Source organism: Watersipora subatra, chromosome 2 (assembly GCF_963576615.1).
Source record: "Watersipora subatra chromosome 2, tzWatSuba1.1, whole genome shotgun sequence".
NCBI classification, from domain to species: domain Eukaryota; kingdom Metazoa; phylum Bryozoa; class Gymnolaemata; order Cheilostomatida; family Watersiporidae; genus Watersipora; species Watersipora subatra.
Window position 1 is genome coordinate 23,810,397 of NC_088709.1, and position 19,900 is coordinate 23,830,296.

The 19,900-nt window shown below is 34.9% G+C and overlaps 1 protein-coding gene across 2 annotated transcripts in view; it reads right to left on the minus strand.

Annotated features, from left to right (window-relative positions):
* The window catches only part of LOC137387674 (uncharacterized), a 32,182-nt gene extending 20,783 nt beyond the window's left edge, over window positions 1–11,399 (minus strand). The window contains exons 1-3 of one of the 2 annotated variants that reach the window (XM_068074160.1): window positions 11,325–11,399; window positions 8,623–8,678; window positions 3,846–4,232 (exon numbers count right to left, since the gene is read on the minus strand). In XM_068074160.1, coding sequence (XP_067930261.1) covers window positions 3,846–4,232; window positions 8,623–8,678; window positions 11,325–11,338 — 457 coding nt within the window. In that variant the 5' untranslated portion in view covers window positions 11,339–11,399. The remainder of the gene's footprint in view (window positions 1–3,845; window positions 4,233–8,622; window positions 8,679–11,324) is intronic. The other variant, XM_068074161.1, reaches the window with a different exon arrangement.
* Window positions 11,400–19,900: the final 8,501 nt, after the last annotated feature.

Below are 19,900 nucleotides of genomic sequence, written 5' to 3' on the forward strand. Positions count from 1 at the left end.
AAATATTGTTCATAAGGTTCAATTACTATATCTGGGGTCAAGGCCAATTCTTCTCACACGGAAAATTATGATGTCTCTGTGGGAAGAGCTTCAACATTCTCTCGCCATTCGGTCAGACAAAGACAGTATGGTAGCTCATCTTTACATTTGTACCAGTATCGAGAAGTACCATTATCGTCGTATTCAAAGTTATGATGGATAGCTTCTGATGAAACAGTAACCTTTTTTATACACACACTTCTATGCAAGAATTGTTATTATTAATTCAAAATATTCAGGACTTTTATTTTGTTTTCTCAGTTCGTATTAATTGTATCATCACTGTTACATCTCTAATTGTAGTTGTACCAAAACCGACTTAATTTAGCTATTACTTGCTAATTATTTCACATAAATTTATATTTAAACCCTTTTATAGTTGTTTTATTTTTTTAATTTATTTTACCCGCATGAAACATTTTCCTCATGATATGAGAAAATATGGGTTTAAAAGTTGTTTGACAAAGTTTGAAAACCAAGTACAGTTGTTTTTATTTTTTCTCTTAATTTATTTCAATTACACAAAACACTTTGCTCATGATAAGTAGTTTGAAAGTTAGAAAGGCAAATGTTGTTATATGTTAAACACAAATATTTTTTGTGCAAAGACTTTTATATTACCAGGGCAATGCCAATTAGTACAGCTAGTCTTTATATAAATCTCAAAGTTACCATTCACTATCAATCTAACTATAGCAATGAAAATTCTGCTTCGTACCAGATTTGAACACACGAAGATTGCAACTGCAAGTGTGTAAAACAGGCACACTTAACCACAAGGCTATGTTGTTCTTACCATTACCATCTATCTTACCATACAGTGTATACTAATACTCGGCACGGGTAATAAAACTCGTTGAACTCACGGGCTTATCTTCTCTTGAGTCTCAGGTAATAGAAATTTTGAGCGTTTCGATCTTGCGGGTTCGGGTTCTGACTTGCGGGTTCAGGTTTTGACTTGCGAGTTCGGGTACACGAATCCATCGAGTAGAATAGATGAAAACTCGGTCTATTGCGCCCTGCACTGTAAGCACTGTTTAATAACCCGCCTGTTAACGTTGCGAGCATGAATATCAGTCGATATAAAATAGTAAAAAATAATAAATAAATTGTATAGAATAGAATTACAATTGCATTGTAAATTTTAAGCTGTCTGATGTTTTGAAATTTTACACATAAAACCCGTATCAACAAACCCGATACTTGAAAAACTGTTTGGCCAAAAAGTACTCGTGCCAATTACTACCAGCTACCTGATACGCGAAAAAGTTGAACGGAAGGGGGCGGAGTCTAAACTCGTTGGCCAAGAAGTACTCATGCCCAGAACTACTATATACCCTTTTCAAGATTCCTAATTATTAATTAATACAGTGCACCTACAGGTTACGATACCCCCTGTTATAAGATTCTTTCGCCTTACTCCATAAAACATAATGCTTTTCGTCTTTGCCATACTAGGGCGAATTTGTTTTCCAAAATTATAATTTGGCAGTTGGCGTACTGATTAAATCAAAATAAAAAAAATGTTGCTACGTTATTCACCGAAATCCCTCCCACAATGCCTGAAAGATATATATGCTGCTCGCTATTCCAGTTCAGCGTTATTAGTTACAAGTTATAGCGAAAATGAACTCGAAAACAGATGAGTGATAAAATTTTGGTTGAAAGTTGAAGTTTAGTTTCATAAAATACATACAAAAACTTAGCTTTAAGTATGTGTGTTTAGTAAGCTAAAGCTATTTAAGTTAAATCCAACGTTTTTTATACGTCTGTGTCGAAGGTAAGAATTCCCTACGGTCCATACTGCCTATATTACAATGTATTGCTACATTTTCTTGCAGATCATAACCACTAAATACACTAAAGTTACTGTAGGTTACTATAGTAACCAAGGTTAGCATGTTGTTCAAACTATTACTAATTTTTAATGTGTACAGTACAAATTTAAAATTTTGATGATTTTACCAGAGGGTGTTCGCATCAGATGATTACTATGGGTTTCTATACCACTCTACACGATATTTTCGCTACAACACTGAAACGAATTAAAATCATAAAAATGCATAACAAACAATTTTTCATAGTAATTTTACAATTACGATGAAAAATTATTTGGTAGTTAATTAGTTAGTTGATTATTAAGCCTGTTTTGCTACATAGCAACAGACTTAGTCTGTAGTTTTGCTACATAGCAACAGACTTGGTCTGTAGTTTTGCTACATAGCAACAGACTTGGTCTGTAGTTTTGCTACATAGCAACAGACTTGGTCTGTAGCTTTGCTACATAGCAACAGACTTGGTCTGTAGCAAAACAGACTTAATTTAGAAATTATTGCTAATTATTTCACATTTAAATTTAATCACTTACAGTGGTTTTATTTTTCTCTTAATTTATTTGAACTGCACAAAACACTTTCTTTTTCATGATATGAAGTTTGAAAGTTAGAGCGGTATCTGTTGTTATATGTTAAATAAAAATAAATTTTCTGTGCAAAGAATCTTTTATTGCCTGGGCAACACCGAGCATTCACCTAGTATTTAGTATTTACCATCTGAGTAAATACTAAATACCAAAAATCTACTTGCGATTCACTTCTAATAATGTTTAAAGCAAATATTTGATTTCACACTTTAAGGGATTTCAAACATGCGGTACTCCAAGATTCTGGAAACACAAAAGTTTTGCGAGTAACACTTGAGAGGCGAAAATGAAAACTACAAAAAAAAACTGTAAGAATTCAAGTTATACCCTTTAAGGTTAAACATTAAAGGTTAACTTGCAACAAAATTCCCATTACAGTGATTTGATATGAAAATATTCACCATGTCTTACTCTGTTGTGTTGTAGGTGCCAAATATGTGGAAAGGTGATTACAAGTTCTTAAAAGCTAAAAAACAAACAGAAAATAGCAGCCACACGAGACCGCCGTAGTTTGGATTTTCTTTCAAAAACGACTCAAATGTGATGTAGCTGTGAGAGATGGTTTCTGTTTACACTTTCATGCCACCTTAATCGCCGAAATATTTTCACAAATATACTTCACGCATTCAATAAAACCATGTCTATTGTTCTTACGCGTCTGTTTTATCATCATCGTAATGCTGTCACTTTCAGCACTGACATCTTATAACTTACCGTAAAAATTTGTTAAATTTTTTAGCCTTAGTTTGAAGGAGTACATATCATTGTCTGATAAACATGACGAGCCTGTTGGTCACGTGTGATAATCGAAAAGTGCTGCAGAAATTATTTGCGAAGTATTGGGTCACATGATCAAATTATGACTTGACGATTGAATAATGCCGAAACAAAACTGTAAAGTAGCGAGCATCTATATTTGATACGGGGTCTTCAGTAAAACCCGAAGTGTTTGTCATAAACTAGTGCTACAATAAGTTTTATATTGAGCTTTTTATTGGCCTTTCAGTTCGCGTGAGAACATCACGTGACAAAACAATAACTAAATTTCATGGCCACATCATCGAAATAAAGAGATTCCAAACTACGGCGGCTTTACTTTTTTGAGCTTTTAGGAGCTTGTAATCACATTTCCACATATTTGGCACTTACAACACAACATAGTAAGACATGGTGAATCTTTTGATACCAAATAACTGTAATGTGAATTATATTGCAAGTCAACCTTTAAGGAAAGTTCTATAAATTTTAACATGCAAGTCTGAGCATACAAAGCAGAGTGAGAAGTGAGAATTTTTATCTCACTCAGCTCACAGATAAAAAGAATAAAAAACAACAAGAAAAGGAAATATAACAAGTTCAAAGCATACCTACACCATCAACTTACCATTAATAGTTGAGATAGAAAATGGTGTAGAGTTCACACGAGATGTGATGTCAGCGTAACATCTAAAGTCAACACCACGCCAGTCATCTGATACAGTTCCTGGTACTGAGAGGATGAATGGAGGAGCAGCGGCTGCAGCAGCATCACAGTGAGCTTTATCTATTGTAGCAAATCCCGGCGTGTTCAGGACATTAGTGGCTACCCATTCATTACCAAAGGTATTATAACCACAACTAGTCCTTTTGTTGTTCACTTGGTAACCATTAACCAGATAGACAGCAACAACATCTGTATCCCCACTAGCGGTACATGTCAGAGTTATCGACTCATCCTTGTAGAATGAAGGATACCCTGTGGAATCTACAGACAATTTTACTTCATCATTTCCTACAATTACAAAAGAGCAACAAGACATTATATGAAACAACTAAACAAGGTAAGTTTATTTGTACAATAACCTTTAGTCCTGAGTTGTATAGTCAACTTACAGTGTATATATAGTAACTGTATACTCTACTGCTACCAATGCTAGTTAATTCAGCACAAGAATGAATAGCTACTGCCTTTATGTATCAAAAAGAGTAAAAGAAGATGTTTTTGCTCCAGTACAACTCAACAAGATACCAATTTACTAGTTCATGTATTATCAAGATTGGCTGAATGCCCGGCACTGCACGGGTAATAAAAGGCTTTTGCACAGAAAAGTTACTTTTAGTCAACATACACAGCATTTACTATTTTAACTACCTGGTATTAAATTAAGGTACTTATTTATTTCTGTGTACTGTGTTATTTATGTGTACTGTGTTTATTTCTGTGTACTGTGTTTATTTCTGTGTACTGTGTTTATTTTTGTGTACTGTGTTTATTTCTGTGTATTGTGTTTATTTCTGTGTACTGTGTTTATTTTTGTGTACGGTGTTTATTTCTGTGTACTGTGTTTATTTCTGTGTACTGTGTTTATTTCTGTGTACTGTGCTTATTTCTGTGTAACCCATACTGGACCGGTTGCAGTGCATTCTACAGCTCTTTACTGATTGCAAGTCTTGCAGTAGTTTAAGCCTTTTCCTTCACAGACTGGCACATACATTTCTCCTGTTATGGCTTAACGCTTTTCACAAGCTCAAGTGGTAAATGTGAAGCAATGAAAGATTAATGGGCGTGATAAGTAGGATATGTTCACAATTTATTTCATACTATAATCAGTTGGACAGCGTAGCGTATTGGATAAACGCCTGTTAGAGGAACTGGAAGTTCCGAGTTCAAATCCAGTTTACAAAGGATTTTTATTCCAAAAACTTTAATGCTACATGGAAAGACTTGAATGCTTGACGCGGAAAAAATTTAACACTGCAACTGGAAAAGCGGAGAGACAAACAAAAAATTCAAAAAGATTGGATGTTGTGGGGTTTAAATCCAAAGTGTTGACAACTTGACAGACAAACATTGAGTATTATATATCTAGGGACTAGCTGTGCTACCCGGCATTGCCCGGGTAAAAAGTTTGGAGAGAAAATTGATTTGTATTTAACATATAACAACATTTACTATTCTAACTTTCAGACTACATATCATGAGAAAAGTGTTTTGTGTAGTTGAAATAAAATAAGAGAAAAATATAAACTGTAAAGGTTTTAAAACTTTGTCAAACAACTGTAACTTTCAAGCTATTAGCCTGGCAGATTGCCAATGAAAAATTACAGTAAGCTGCTAGGCTTCTAATGACGGTACTCCATGACATTGCGCCAGCATTGTTGTCCAGCTGCAGTTATTCTAATAATAGCTATAGCCGGAATGCAGACAGACATACGACACACGACATACTTTGAGGAATATATATATGTATATATAAATACAGTCAAACATGGATAACTCGTCCACGGATAGCTCGAACACATGGTTAATTCGAACATTTCCTTTGGTCCGTTCCCATGTAATGATAAATTGCTATAGATAACTCGAACTCAACACTGTTAATTCGAACTGTTTTTTTGCCCAACGGCTACCGAAACGGTTGTTATTGCTTTAGAAAATCACTTTATTCAAAGCCATAGAGGTAAACTTCATCTTTTCGTAATTCATAAGCGTCGTTATTACCACCATCGGCAAAATATTTTTGTCAACGACTTTTCTAAAAGTTTGGTGAAATTTGATTTATACTGCGATACGATGAATAGCACGGGCTAGCCGGGGCACGCGTGCAAGGATTTTCGCCACGCATATACAAAACAAAAATCGCATGTTGTTTTTGTTTTGTATGTGCGTGGCGAAAATCCTTGAGTGTGTGGCGTAACCCAGCTAGCCCGTGATGAATAGTTTTCCGACGTTGATTCCGTGTTGAATCAACGTCGGAATGTTGAATGTTTAAATCGTCTTAAAAATTCTTGTAATTAAACGTATACGTTGTCTGAGCTACAAAAAAACTATTCATCGTTTGACCTAAACACAGAATACGTGTGTACATTCAATAAGTATCTATTAAAAAAGCGTGAGTGATATAGAATGTACCGTAAAACCTCGTAAAACTTCTAATTGAACTGCCTCGGAGTGTTGCTCTTAACGAATCCCAGGTAAAGTAAGGTAAGCTGCATAAACTTCAAGAAAAAACGGCAAAATTGATCGTGGGTAAAACCCCAAAAGAAAAAAAAAAGTCTTTTCTTTTGAGCATTTCAACAACGATCAAGTTTTGCCAATGTCAATCTGAAAAACGTCCTGGCAATGACATCACCTCAAACAACAAACCAATCTCAAGTGATAGAAAAATCTCTATACTTTTTCATGAAAACGTTTTAAACTTTACATTAGAAGCATTTAATTTGAAACAAGCCATTTGTGCTTTTGATTTATATTATAGTTTGTATATGTACTTGTATCTACTAATAAATAAGTAAATATATGGACTCGTGACAGTGCTCTGATAACTTGAACGCTCTGATAATTCGAACACTTTTGCTCGGTCCCTTGAAGTTCGAGTTATCCATGTTTGACTGTATATACATGTAGATGAATAGATGAATAGCAATCATGTTATCATGAGTAGGAATAGTCTCTAACTTCTCTCTCCGTTCGGTCAGACAAAGACAGTCCAATATCTCACTTGTCATTTTTATCAGTATCGAGAGGCAGCATTATCGTCGTATTCAAAGTTTTGATGGATAGCTTCTACTGGAACAGCAACCTTTTTATACACACACGCACGCACACACACGCACGCACACACACACACATACTTCTATGCAAGAATTGCTTCACGATTTTCGTATTCAAGATTTTATTTTGTTTTCTCAGTTCGTATTAATTGTATCATTACCAAACCATCTTTTATGGTAATCGTAGCAAAACAGACTTAATTTAGCTATTGCTTGCTAATTATTTCACATTTACATTTAAACCATTTTGGAGTGGTTTTTTTATTTATTTGACCTGCACAAAACATTTTTTCTCATGTTAAGAAGTTTGAAAGTTACAGTTGCCCGACAATGTTTGAAAGAGCGTACAGTTGTTTTTATTTTTTATCTTAATTTGTTTGAACAGCACAAAACACTTTTCTCATGATATGAAGTTTAAAAGTCAGAATGGTAACAGTTGTTAAATGTTAAATACAAATAAATTTTCTTTGCAAATACTTTTAGCACCCAAGCAACATTGGGCATTCACCTAGTACAATCATATATTCAGATTTAGTGTAAAAGGGTTATTTAAATGTCACATAATGACTTGAAGTATTCCTGTGTATGGCTTGCAAGTACATCATGACAGCGTTGAAAATCTTCTAATAACACGAGGATGATATTGTACTAAATTTATGCATAATCATTCGTATTGAGTTATTCCCTATGTAGGCCTATTTCTTTGTAAAGGCAAAAAAGTGGTTTATCACTAATTTCAATTGATTATTTCACACATTATCATGTTGTCAATGATAACAACACAGAATAAAATATGTAGCCTCGAGCAATATTTCACTTGCATTGGCAGGCAGTGTGTATTTAACTTCATCAATCTTATGAGCATATACAGTGCGCCCTTGGGTTACGAGGTCTCTGTTGTAGAAACCCTCCCATAGAAAATATTTTTCACCTTGTGATATCAAAACAAATTTCTCCCAAAATTAATATTTGGCAGTCGGTATGCCAATTATGTCGGAATAACAAATATGTCGATATGATAATTATTGCCAAAATCCTTCTAATAGCGAATGTAAATAATACAATGCTCGATCTTGCTCAGTTCAGCATTATTCATTAATAGCTATTATGAAAATAAAACTGGAAACAGATAAGTAATAAAATGATAGCTGATGAAAGATTTATAGGTCAGGAAAATAGTTAAAAATACATACTAAAACTTAGCTTTATGTATGTGTTTAGTAAGCTATAACTCATTTAAAATAAATTCAACATTTATGTTATACGCCTGCCAAAGAGTAAAAACTCCTTACAGTAGCCAACATACTGCACACAGTACATTGTAACGTTACATTTTATTGTAGATCACAACTACTAAATGCACTAAAGTTACTATAGGTAACTATAACCACTAAGGTTAACATACTATTTTGTTACTAATTTTTAATATGTACAGTAAATATATAAAATCTTGATGATTTTTACTAGGGGGCGTTGCATTAGGCATTTACTATGGTTTTTATACCTCTCTACACTGAATTTTTGACTTACGATGTCAACATTAAAAAAAAATTTAAAATTGTATGACAAGGGTCCACTGTGCAAACTATTAGTGCAGGAGTTCTGCACTTAGACTTAGTTCAACTTACCACTAACAATAGATGGTACGATTAGAGTTGCTAGTGAACAGAGTATGAATAAGTCTCTGAAACAAAACAAGGTAAATTAGATGATATAAAATTAGTAATAGAATGAACAACACAACATGAGATGAAATTGTTGCTCTATAACTCAAGCTATAATAAACAGTGTAGCAGTTGGAATTACCCCCTGAGCACAACATCTTAGAAGAATTTCTCTCAAGTGCTCCATGAGCAGCTGCCCAAATATAGGTAATATAAAATCGTAATATAAAAAAAGGTTGCGCTTTAGTTTGTAAATTATTTTTAGAGAATTGATGGTTATAGGTTGAAAAGTACAGCACCACCCTTAAATTAAACACCATCTCTATTAGACCGCCATGTTAACATTCTCAACATTTACAAGCCCATAATAGAGAGTGATCAGTAAAAAAGTATCCACAAAATCGTACTAATACTTTTATAATAATTATAACAATACTTATAACAATTATAATGATATTAATAATGTTACATCAATGACGATTAATTCTTTCGCTATACTGCTGTAGTGGTTGCCATGGTTTTAGTGAGTGTGTCTACCTGAGAAGATCGATCATTACAAACAAGAGAACTGCTGTAGTGGTTGCCATGGTTTTAGTGAGTGTATCTACCTGAGAAGATCGATCATTACAAACAAGAGAACTGCTGTAGTGGTTGCCATGGTTTTAGTGAGTGTATCTACCTGAGAAGATCGATCATTACAAACAAGAGAACTGCTGTAGTGCTTGCCATGGTTTTAGTGAGTGTATCTACCTGAGAAGATCGATCATTACAAACAAGAGAACTGCTGTAGTGGTTGCCATGGTTTTAGTGAGTGTATCTACCTGAGAAGATCGATCATTACAAACAAGAGAACTGCTGTAGTGGTTGCCATGGTTTTAGTGAGTGTATCTACCTGAGAAGATCGATCATTACAAACAAGAGAACTGCTGTAGTGCTTGCCATGGTTTTAGTGAGTGTATCTACCTGAGAAGATCGATCATTACAAACAAGAGAACTGCTGTAGTGGTTGCCATGGTTTTAGTGAGTGTATCTACCTGAGAAGATCGATCATTACAAACAAGAGAACTGCTGTAGTGCTTGCCATGGTTTTAGTGAGTGTATCTACCTGAGAAGATCGATCATTACAAACAAGAGAACTAAAATTGAAAATATTTTTCCATAATAGAAAGTGATCAGCAAAAAATATCCACAAAATAGTACTAATAACGACTCAGTTACATCAATAACAATTAATTCTTTCATTGTTGCTGTAGTGGTTGCCATGGTTTTAGTGGCAGTGTATCTACCTGAAAAAATTGATCGTTACAAACGTCAGAACTACACCCTGATTCAGAGTCACCCAAGTCTAAATCAACTCAAATTTATTCAGACTCATCCAAAATGTGGTTTACAATCTTTCATGATTACTTTAAGCATTTAGATGAACGACGAGGTACTTTCCAGAAACAGCGTAAATGTAGTAGCAATCACATCAACTCTTCTGCACTGCGGAACTAGTCAATATAATGTCCAAACAATTTTTTTAGCAGAGCAAAACTTATGCGTTGCTATTTAGAATACATACTTATTATGTATATGAAGAAAAATTTCTAGCCGCGTACACAGCTTACACATGCTTGCTAAGCACAAATATTAGCCTCAAAATAGTAGTACATATTCTATCGTCAATAATCGTCAATATCGTCAATACTCAATGTCAATAATCAAAGTCCGTTTTCTAACTCTAAAGCTTCACAGGTTTTTCTTTAAAACTTTGCAGGCAACACCATCAAAATAATTGATAACTGTATCCGGCTAATGTTTTACATTGCTTTGCCCCTACAAGGTTAAATTTATCTTCTCAAAGGTCTGACAGGATATTCGAAAAATTCAACACCACCCTCTATTTGAACGTCATCTCTAATAAAACACCACAATAGGGCAAAGGTTGAAAATAGAGCGCCATGGTATTCAAATAAAGGTTTTACGGCAATTATAAAATTAACCATAATTATAAAAAAGACTGTCGTTTTCCACCCTTACTAGTAGTTGCCCCGGCTCTTTAACAAGCTTTAACTTTAAAACAGAAAACAGTTTTGATGTTTAAAGTGCTGCTAGCTTTGTAAATGCTTACACACGCTGCAATAGCAACAAAACAGGATTTATACTTGTAACAACAAAGTACAATGAATTCAAATTACATGTACAATAAATGTATGTCACATTCAGAAAAAGATTTGATGAAGTAGGATAATTATCCAGATAATAAATTTACATCACATTTACTCGTAAAAGACATGTAGTCAACTGCTATCAACATCAGCATGATAGCTGATCATAGCATCCGCTGACATCTCTTCGTTTGACATGTTCCACGGCTTAAAACTTGATGATGGATAAATCAAATAACTGCATTAAGATATCTTAAAATCTAAAATTAAGACATCTTATAGCACATTTACCTAAGTGTAAAAGACATGTAATGAACTGTTATCAACAGGATAGCTGTTCATAGCATCTGATGACAACGGCCATCAGCACAAATAAGATTGATAGCAATGCTTTGTAGAATTATGTTGAATGATGCGAGGTTAGTACCCAGAGTAACATTGAGTACATCCAATTTTACCGACAAACAGCCTCTCAATATTTTGCTAAAGAATACTTACTAAAAACCATAAACTCACCCAAGATGGTGCATTTTGAGTGTTTTCCGAGCTCATAAGATGATGGACTCAAGTTTGACAATTTCAAAATGCTTTCTAGATAACAAAAGAAACAGAGATAATTATTTGCATGCACCAGAACAGCAAGACTGAAGCTCTATAATTGAAAAGGCACAAGTATTATGTACATGTATCATGTACTACATGTACATGATACATGTACTACATGTATCATGTAGTACATGTATCATGTACATGATACATGTACTACACATACATTATACATGTAGTACACATATCATGTACATGTAGTACATGTACATGATATATGTACATGTACATGTACTACTGGTACTAACAGTGTTGAGACTCACACGGGTGTCACAGTTACACTCAAAGTTCTTCTGCTTGTAATATTGTAACTACACTAGTTTGACTGATAACATGGCAGATTCAGCATATCACCTTAGCACATAAAACATTTAGTAGATCATCTGAATCCATAAATATGGATAAGGCATTAAAACAGAAATTATAAAAGAATTAAATTTTTAACAGATCAATCATGGCAGCCAAGTTTCAAGCCTTAATTGTATCAGACACAGTATTCATATGATTTGGAAGAGAATAGAAGAGTCATTTGAACGTCATATAGAAATAAATTTCAAATATTTAATATAGTAAAATGAATTTTAGATTTCTCTCCAACGGTTGTTCCGATTAAAATAAATTCTTGTTTTTTTAACCAGATTGTTTATCGTCACTGCACAGGGAGTAACAGTTGCAGTTACAATATAATAATATTGCAATTGTTATTATCATTGCAATATTCACATCTGTTGCACATGTCAGAGAATTACCAGATAGTATTCAAGCTGCTTTTGTCGCTATGATATAGTTCATTGCATTACACTGCTACTACTTGCTTTATTTTTTAGTTGTTTCACAAGTGTAACCTTATTTTCAAAAACACATGAATGCCATTCTCACAACAGCATTACAGTATTAGAAGACATAAAGACATCAACCATGCCATCAACTGGGCAAACATTAGACCATGAAAATGCAACGCAAATTAGAAGCAAAAGTTTTTTGTAAGCCCAAATTGTGCTCAACTAGCTGATATTAGAAATAAACAAAATGCAAATATTTATAATAAACTATTTCAGCCATTCACGGGTGCGTCGATTTTTGTCACCAATGTGCACTAAAATATGTCACATCTCGTGTTACTGCTGACGCAGATCAAGAGAAAAACATTAAGCGTGCAGTATATTGAAAATATCTATATCGCAAAGACCTAGAACACAGGCAGGGCAAAACCTGTATTAAACAACTTGGTCGAACACGTAGCGACTTTGATGAAAATGAGTGAGTATTTAGCCAATATAGTTTTACACAAGCACGAAAAAAGCAACACGATGAAAGTTTGAAAGCAAATATAGGGATCTTTTAAAAACAGGCATAGTAACAAGATTTGGCAAATCGTTTCTAAACTAGACATGTTTTTATTCAGTCATGTTACCAAATGATGGGTCATTGGGTTCTCGCGTTAGCAAGTCTTACCAATTAAGCAATTAAGCTACTGTCAAGGGCGAAATTTGATATTCTATTTTGCCTATGAATATTTCTTTGTCAAGAGAGAAGTGTTTTGTTATAATAATTATTTGATACTTAAATAATAATATATTTGTCTATTTAGTTTTGTAATGATAATAGTATCAGTATAAAATGTATTGCTTTTTGTGTTTCCTTTGAATGAAATACTACAATGGTTCTATTATAGTTCTATGTGTAATGGTTAGCCTCTGGACCTTGAGGTCAATTTCTCCCAAGACCAGTTTTAACTGTAGACAAAGTGGCACTTCTGCCCCACAAAAATCAGACAGTTGCTATAAAGCAAAATTGAGCCAACAAATCACTCAATGGAGATGGCGCTACTATAATTTTCCTTGAAATCGTTTTGACAGTATTGCACTGCTGCTAATAACAACCCAAGATCAATGCTCACAACAAGTAGTGTTAGGATTGTGAGGTTTGTGACTGCCTGCAGGTAATTATCTTATAATCGACAATAATGCGCCAGTAGTTTGTTTCGGAATGTCTGTGATCACTATTTTCTTCAAAAAGTTAAAATATAAATTATTCTGTCAAAACTCACTAGCTCAAGCAAAAATCACAATATGCTTGTATACTTAGCCCTATTTGTTATGGCCTTTCTAGGTTCAATGAGTACGTGTCTATTAGGTGTGTAGCCGTAGCTCTTTCTGTGAACAGGAGGTTGAATAAACTTTATTCTCTCAGAGCTTTATGGCTTCCTGGCTTGCCACCTCTTTTGGTGAATCATGTTTGCTGTGTATTTTTTCGGCAAGCTGATTGCTGCTGGCTCCTTGGCTATCTTGGGTTTCTGTTAGTCTTCTCCTGTCTTGGCTCCTCTTTCTCTGAGTCTCCCCTTTGCGCTTGTCTCACTGTCTGGCTCGCTGCCAGTTCCTTCCTGGCTCGCTCCTTAGCTCCCTCTTCTATACTTGTTCTTGAACCATAGTCAAATGTCAGTGGTTGGTTGAGTTTTACTCGCGGTTTTCGGTTTTCGTATTAATCTTTGCGTAATATTCATTTTAGAATCACTGCGGTGAGCTAACATTCCTTACTGATGCTGGAAACCCATGACGACAAGCAAAAAATATTTCAAGCCCAGTAACAAAATGTACAAAACTGGCTATAACTCAAAAACTATTAGTAGTAGCATTGTGAAACTGATTTGGCAGTAATCCTTATCCTAGGACGCTATTAGCTAGCTAACTTATATGAAGCAAGAAAAATATTATCGTTTTATGCAATTCTTTTCACAGCCATGTCATCAATTTTTTTCGCATGAAATGCAATATCTGAGTTCATAAATAATTGTGCTATATTTTTCTACTGCTATACAATACACCATTGTCTAGACTAAAATGATGCTATAAGCTATATCTAAATATACTAAATAAAATGTCGTAAACATTTGCCTCGCTAATGACTGGTTGCTGATCTGGTGCATGCTGACTGCTACTTCACTCCAACAAGTCGCCAATTTTGCTGGCTCCTGTAACATGGGTAATAAACCTCTGCTTGTGCCTGACACTCTGTAGAGTAGTTTGCTTCGCTGAATATCCAATAATAATTGTTGTAACCAGTTAGTCTTTTTCATATTAAGTGGTGTTGATCAATAATAACCCTGATTTAGTAACAATTTTATGCTGTTTTTCATTCATAATTTTTTCATTATCATGGTCAGACAACTTCTAATCCAACTTATGTCCCATATATTCACATTGCATCATTTGTGATGGTAGAACAACTCCCATGCTTAATGTTTCCAGAAGCATAGCAATTGCCCTAGATTTTCATGTTTGCTTGTAGATGTATCGCAGTGCTGGCTGCAATGTTTTGCAGAAGTTGTGATATTACGTGATTGCACAATTTATCATTCGCTTGACTTATTGGTCATCTATCATTTCAAACTCTGACACTACAATGACAGAACCAAATGCTACTTTGCTAACATCATGTAAAGTTCTCAATGATGTTTGCTCGGTTAAATGTGTAGATGTGGTACATTTGTTCCGAACAGATATATTCGAAAACATTTTTTCCAAACAGAACACTTCCTTCGGCTCCTGACAAGTGGAAATGACCAAGGATATGCAACTGTCCTGCTGGTGCTCTGTGATGCTGTTACAATCTGAGATGCTGGTGCAATCTGAGAGATTGTCAGCTTAGTTGCTTATTGGAGGTGATGCTTGCTGGTACACTTGTGCTTGCTGGTGCACTTGTGTTTGCTGGTGCAATGCATATGCTGGTGCAATGTGTGTGCTGGTGCAATGTGTATGCTGGTGCAATGTGTGCTGGTGCAATGTGTGTGCTGATTCAATGCCTATGCTGGTGCAGTTCAGGTGAAGTCGAGCTAGTTGATGTTCGTAGAAAGATCTAGTGAAGATTGCAGTATGCCTTGTACTGTGCACAAGAATGAACATATCCATACAGGCAGGGTATTTATATCTTAGAGGGCAAGCCTTAGTGTGATGGACGCCGGACCATGACTTTCTTATATAAAAACTACTTATAAATCTTTCTTATAAATACTCATATATATATATATATATATATATATATATATAAATACTCATAATATATATATATAGGTAATTATATATACAGTCAAACTCGAATAACTCACCCTCAAATAGCTCGAACGCGTGATCAACTAGAACGGATTTGTTTGGCCCGTTCTCACGCAATGATAAATTGTTTTAGATAACTCTAAAATATCTATATCGCAGAGACCTAGAACGTTGGGCAAAAAACTCGAACAGTTTTTTTGCCCAACGGCCCCTGCGATGGTTGTTATGGCTTTAGAATATCACTTTATTCCAAGCCATAGAGATAAACCTCAACTTTTAGTAGTTCTTAGACGTTGTTATTACCATCATCGGCAAAATATTTTTGTTAACGACTTTTCTAAAGGTTTGCAAAAAATCAAATTTCACCAAACATCCGCTTAGCGATGGCCCTTCGGAAGCATGGTAATGCAATGATATACAGCCTCCATATGTTAGCCGACAGCTCACATATGGGTGAGGTTTAATGATCGAGCTCTGTTGGGATGAACCCGAACACGGCACCCGAAAAAACAAATATGCTGAATAAAGCCCCATATAAATTTACAAATATTATGAACTATAGTGGTTATTTCACTAATCTGTTGAATTCATTTTGTTGTCAAATAAATATAGTATCCTAATATTGTCACCATTATGATCAGTCAGTTGCCATTCGCAAGCATTCGTGATATTAATAGTCACAATCGTAAAATAGCCCAAATTCGGCTTTGTATTTAGATTTTGAGTATGAAAACTACACTGCACAGCTTTGCCTGCTGTCCCATCTTATTGGCCAGGTAAAACGATGTGACAACAATGAAAGACTGTCATTTTATATTAGGGGTGGCAAAATATTAATCAAAAACTAGGAAAAAAAGGCGGTTGTTTGGGTAATGTTGGGTAAATCATTTTCAAATTTAAAGGTTGACTTGCAACAAAATTTACATTACCGTTATTTGATATGAAAAGATTCACCATGTCTTACTCTGTTGTGTTGTAGGTGCAAAATATGTGGAAAGGTGATCACAAGCTCTTAAAAGCTCAAAAAAGAACAGAAAATCGCAGCCACACGAGACCGCCGTAGTTTGGATTCCCTTTCCAAAACGGCTCAAATGTGATGTAGTTGTGAGAGATGGTTTCTGTTTACACTTTCTTGCAACCTTATTCGTCGAAATATTTTTACAAATATACTTCACGCATTCAATAAGACTATGTCTATTGTTTTTAGGCGTCTGTTTTATCGTCATTGTAATCCTGTCACTTTTAGCACTGATATCTTTTAACTTACCGTAAAAAATCGTTAAAATTTTTAACCTTAGCTCGAAGGAGTACATATCATTGTCTGATAATCATGACGAGCTTGTTGGTCACTTGTGATAATCGAAAAGTGCTGCAAAAATTATTTGCGAGTATTGGGTCACATGATCAGATTACGACTTGACGATTGAATAATGCCGAAACAAAACTGTAAAGCAGCGAGCATCTATATTTGATACGGGGTCTTCAATAAAACCTGAAGTGTTTGTTATAAATTAGTACTACGATAAGTTTTATACTGAGCGTTTTATTGGCCTTTCAATTTACGTGAGAACATACGTGACAAGACGATAACCAAATTTCGTGGTTACGTCATCGAAATAAAGAGATTCTACGGCGGCTTTTCGTTTTTGAGCTTTTATGAGCTTGTAGTCACATTTCCACATACTTGGCACTTACAACACAACAGATTAAGACATGGTGGATCTTTTGATACCAAATAACTGTAATTTAATTTTGTTGCAAGTCAATCTTTAAGCATATACTACGACCTTTACCAATTTCAAAATTGGTAAAAGTAGGTAGTTTGAAATGTTTTATTTTGCATGGATCCATTATTTTGGTTAGGTATTACCCCTACATTGTAGAAATTCAAGGTTTGCTATTGTGACCCGCGGGGTCTGCTGGCTTAATGAGCTAATTTAACGATAACAGCGAGTCATGTTTTCCAAAACCTAAAAAGGCAACACGACTGCCCCGCGAATATTGTGTTAGCTCCGAAACCAAGGCCAGCACAATCCTAACAGAACTCGATCATTAAACCCCGCCCATATGAGAGCCGTCGGCTATCCTTGGGGGCTGTATATCATTGGGTAAAGTGAGCTAACCTTCGAATGAACTTGAAGAAAAATCTGCAAACTTGATCTTGGTTAAAACGCTCAAAAAAAAGATGTACTTTTTTCTGAGCATTTCAACAGCAATCAGGTTTTGCCAATTTTAAATTGAAAACGTCCTGGCAATGACATCACTTAAAATAGCAAACGAATCTCAAGTGATAGAAAAGTCTCTATACTTTCTGATGGAATTTTGTTTTAATTTCACAGTAAAAACCTTTTAATTTGCAACAAGCCATCTATGCATTTGATTTATATATAGTTTGTATATGTACGCTGATCTACTAATAAATACATGGACTTGTGACAGTGCTCTGATAACTTGAACACTTTCGTTCGGTCCCGTGAACTTTGAGTTATCCGAGTTTGCTTATATATATATATATATATATACGATATAATATATACGATATAATATATATACGATATAATATATATATGACATAATATATATATGATATATTATATATACGATATGATATATATATACTATATAATATATATACGATATAATATATATGTTATATCGTATTGTATCTTTTTTTATTGTGTGTTAATAACTTGTTCATTTATACTGTATCATTATTATGTTTTATCTTCATTTCTTTTGTATTGTTATTGTAATGTTCGTTTATCATGCCAACACATTAGCGATACCATTAATTTTTTTTGTCGGTTTTTCTTACCCAGTTCCAGTATCCGGCACGGGAAGATAAATGTATATGAAGGGAGCTCAATAAGAGCGGTAGTCGCAAGCTCCTCGACTAATGGATTTCCTTCATAAATAAAACGAACAAAAAGCCATACTTAATCTTGTGGCTAGTTGATGATTTTCTCGTCACACACAGAGTACAATTAGTCAAAGCACTTTATTCGCAGCTAGTGATTACATGTACACAGCAGCACTGTGCTAATTCAACTGACTCATCGCATAACATACAATTGCTCTATCATGCCTACTACAATGTTTACATAAACATTCCTCAGTCAAGTCAAATCAATTAATCGCATTCGCCCCATAATGGGGCATTAGAACGATATCTTTATTAGGTAACATGAGTAGATTACTCTTAGTTTGAGTTTCTTCTTTCCTATTCTTTCTCTTTATTTTATCTCAATTTTGTCCTCTTTTTTATTGTGTTTTTTAAGTTTGGTTGGGGCAATTTTGTTATTAAAGTGGAGGGTAGGGATTAGGGAGGGGGGCAAGAACTGTTAATAAATATTGAAGGCTCTTAGTAGGGTTGCACAAAAAAGAAAAAGAAAAAAGGGGGCTAGCTGTTAAGGGTTCGCACAAAAAAGGAGTGTTTTTTAACATTGGTGTTGATTGCACCTTTAGTGCTTTTGTGGCGTGTATTGTGTAAGTGGGCATTTGAGAAAAAATGGGTTGGTATTGCAATTCTTCCTTTGTTATTTTGTTTTTTAGATTTTGGTCGGCTGTCCTCCGACGCTCTGCAAGTGTGGCCCAAGACCACTCAGACATGAGGTCAGAAATCCTCTCATTTTTTTAAAGCTTAAACACCCACCTAAAAGCTTTTCTGTTCACAGACTCGAGGGAGTCTATGTGCTTGGATAAATATGGAGACCAGACAGTGGATGAATATTCAAGAACTGGGCGGCAGATGCTTTTAAAAGAAAGGGTTTTTGTTCTGGGTGAGCAACTTTTGAGGGACCTCATGAGCATGTAGAATGTGGATAAAGATTTGGTTATAGTCTTTTCTATGTGAAGGTTAAAGTTGAGTTTATTGTCTATAATGACTCCGAGGTATTTAAAGTGATTGACATAAGTTAGTTGTTGGCCTTTTATGAGATATTTGTGAGAAAAGGGGATCTCACGACACCTAAAAAAGAAGTTGTCTCACATTTTGTGATGTTAAACTCCATCTGCCATTTATCAGCCTAGTCTATGAGCAAGTCAAGATCTGCTTGAAGATTTGCACAGTCGCTGGCTGACTCAATCTGGGAATATAAGAGAGCATCATCAGCAAAAAGTCTGAGTCTAGAGGTTTTGATAGCCGCTGGCATATCATTTATAAAAATCAAAAAGAGGAGGGGACCTAAAACAAATCCCTGGGGCACACCAGAGGAAACTGAACATGGTTTGGAGTATGCTTCATTTATAAAAATGGTTTGTGTGCGATCCTTCAACCAATCCTCCACCCAGGCGATAATTGTTCTGTCTAGATTAGTTTGAGTAAGTTTGAATAAAAGTTTGTTGTGGGACACTTTGTCAAAGGCATTAGAAAAATCAAGGATAATGGCATCAGTTTGGATTCCAGTATCAAATGATTCAATGAGTTCATGAGTTGTG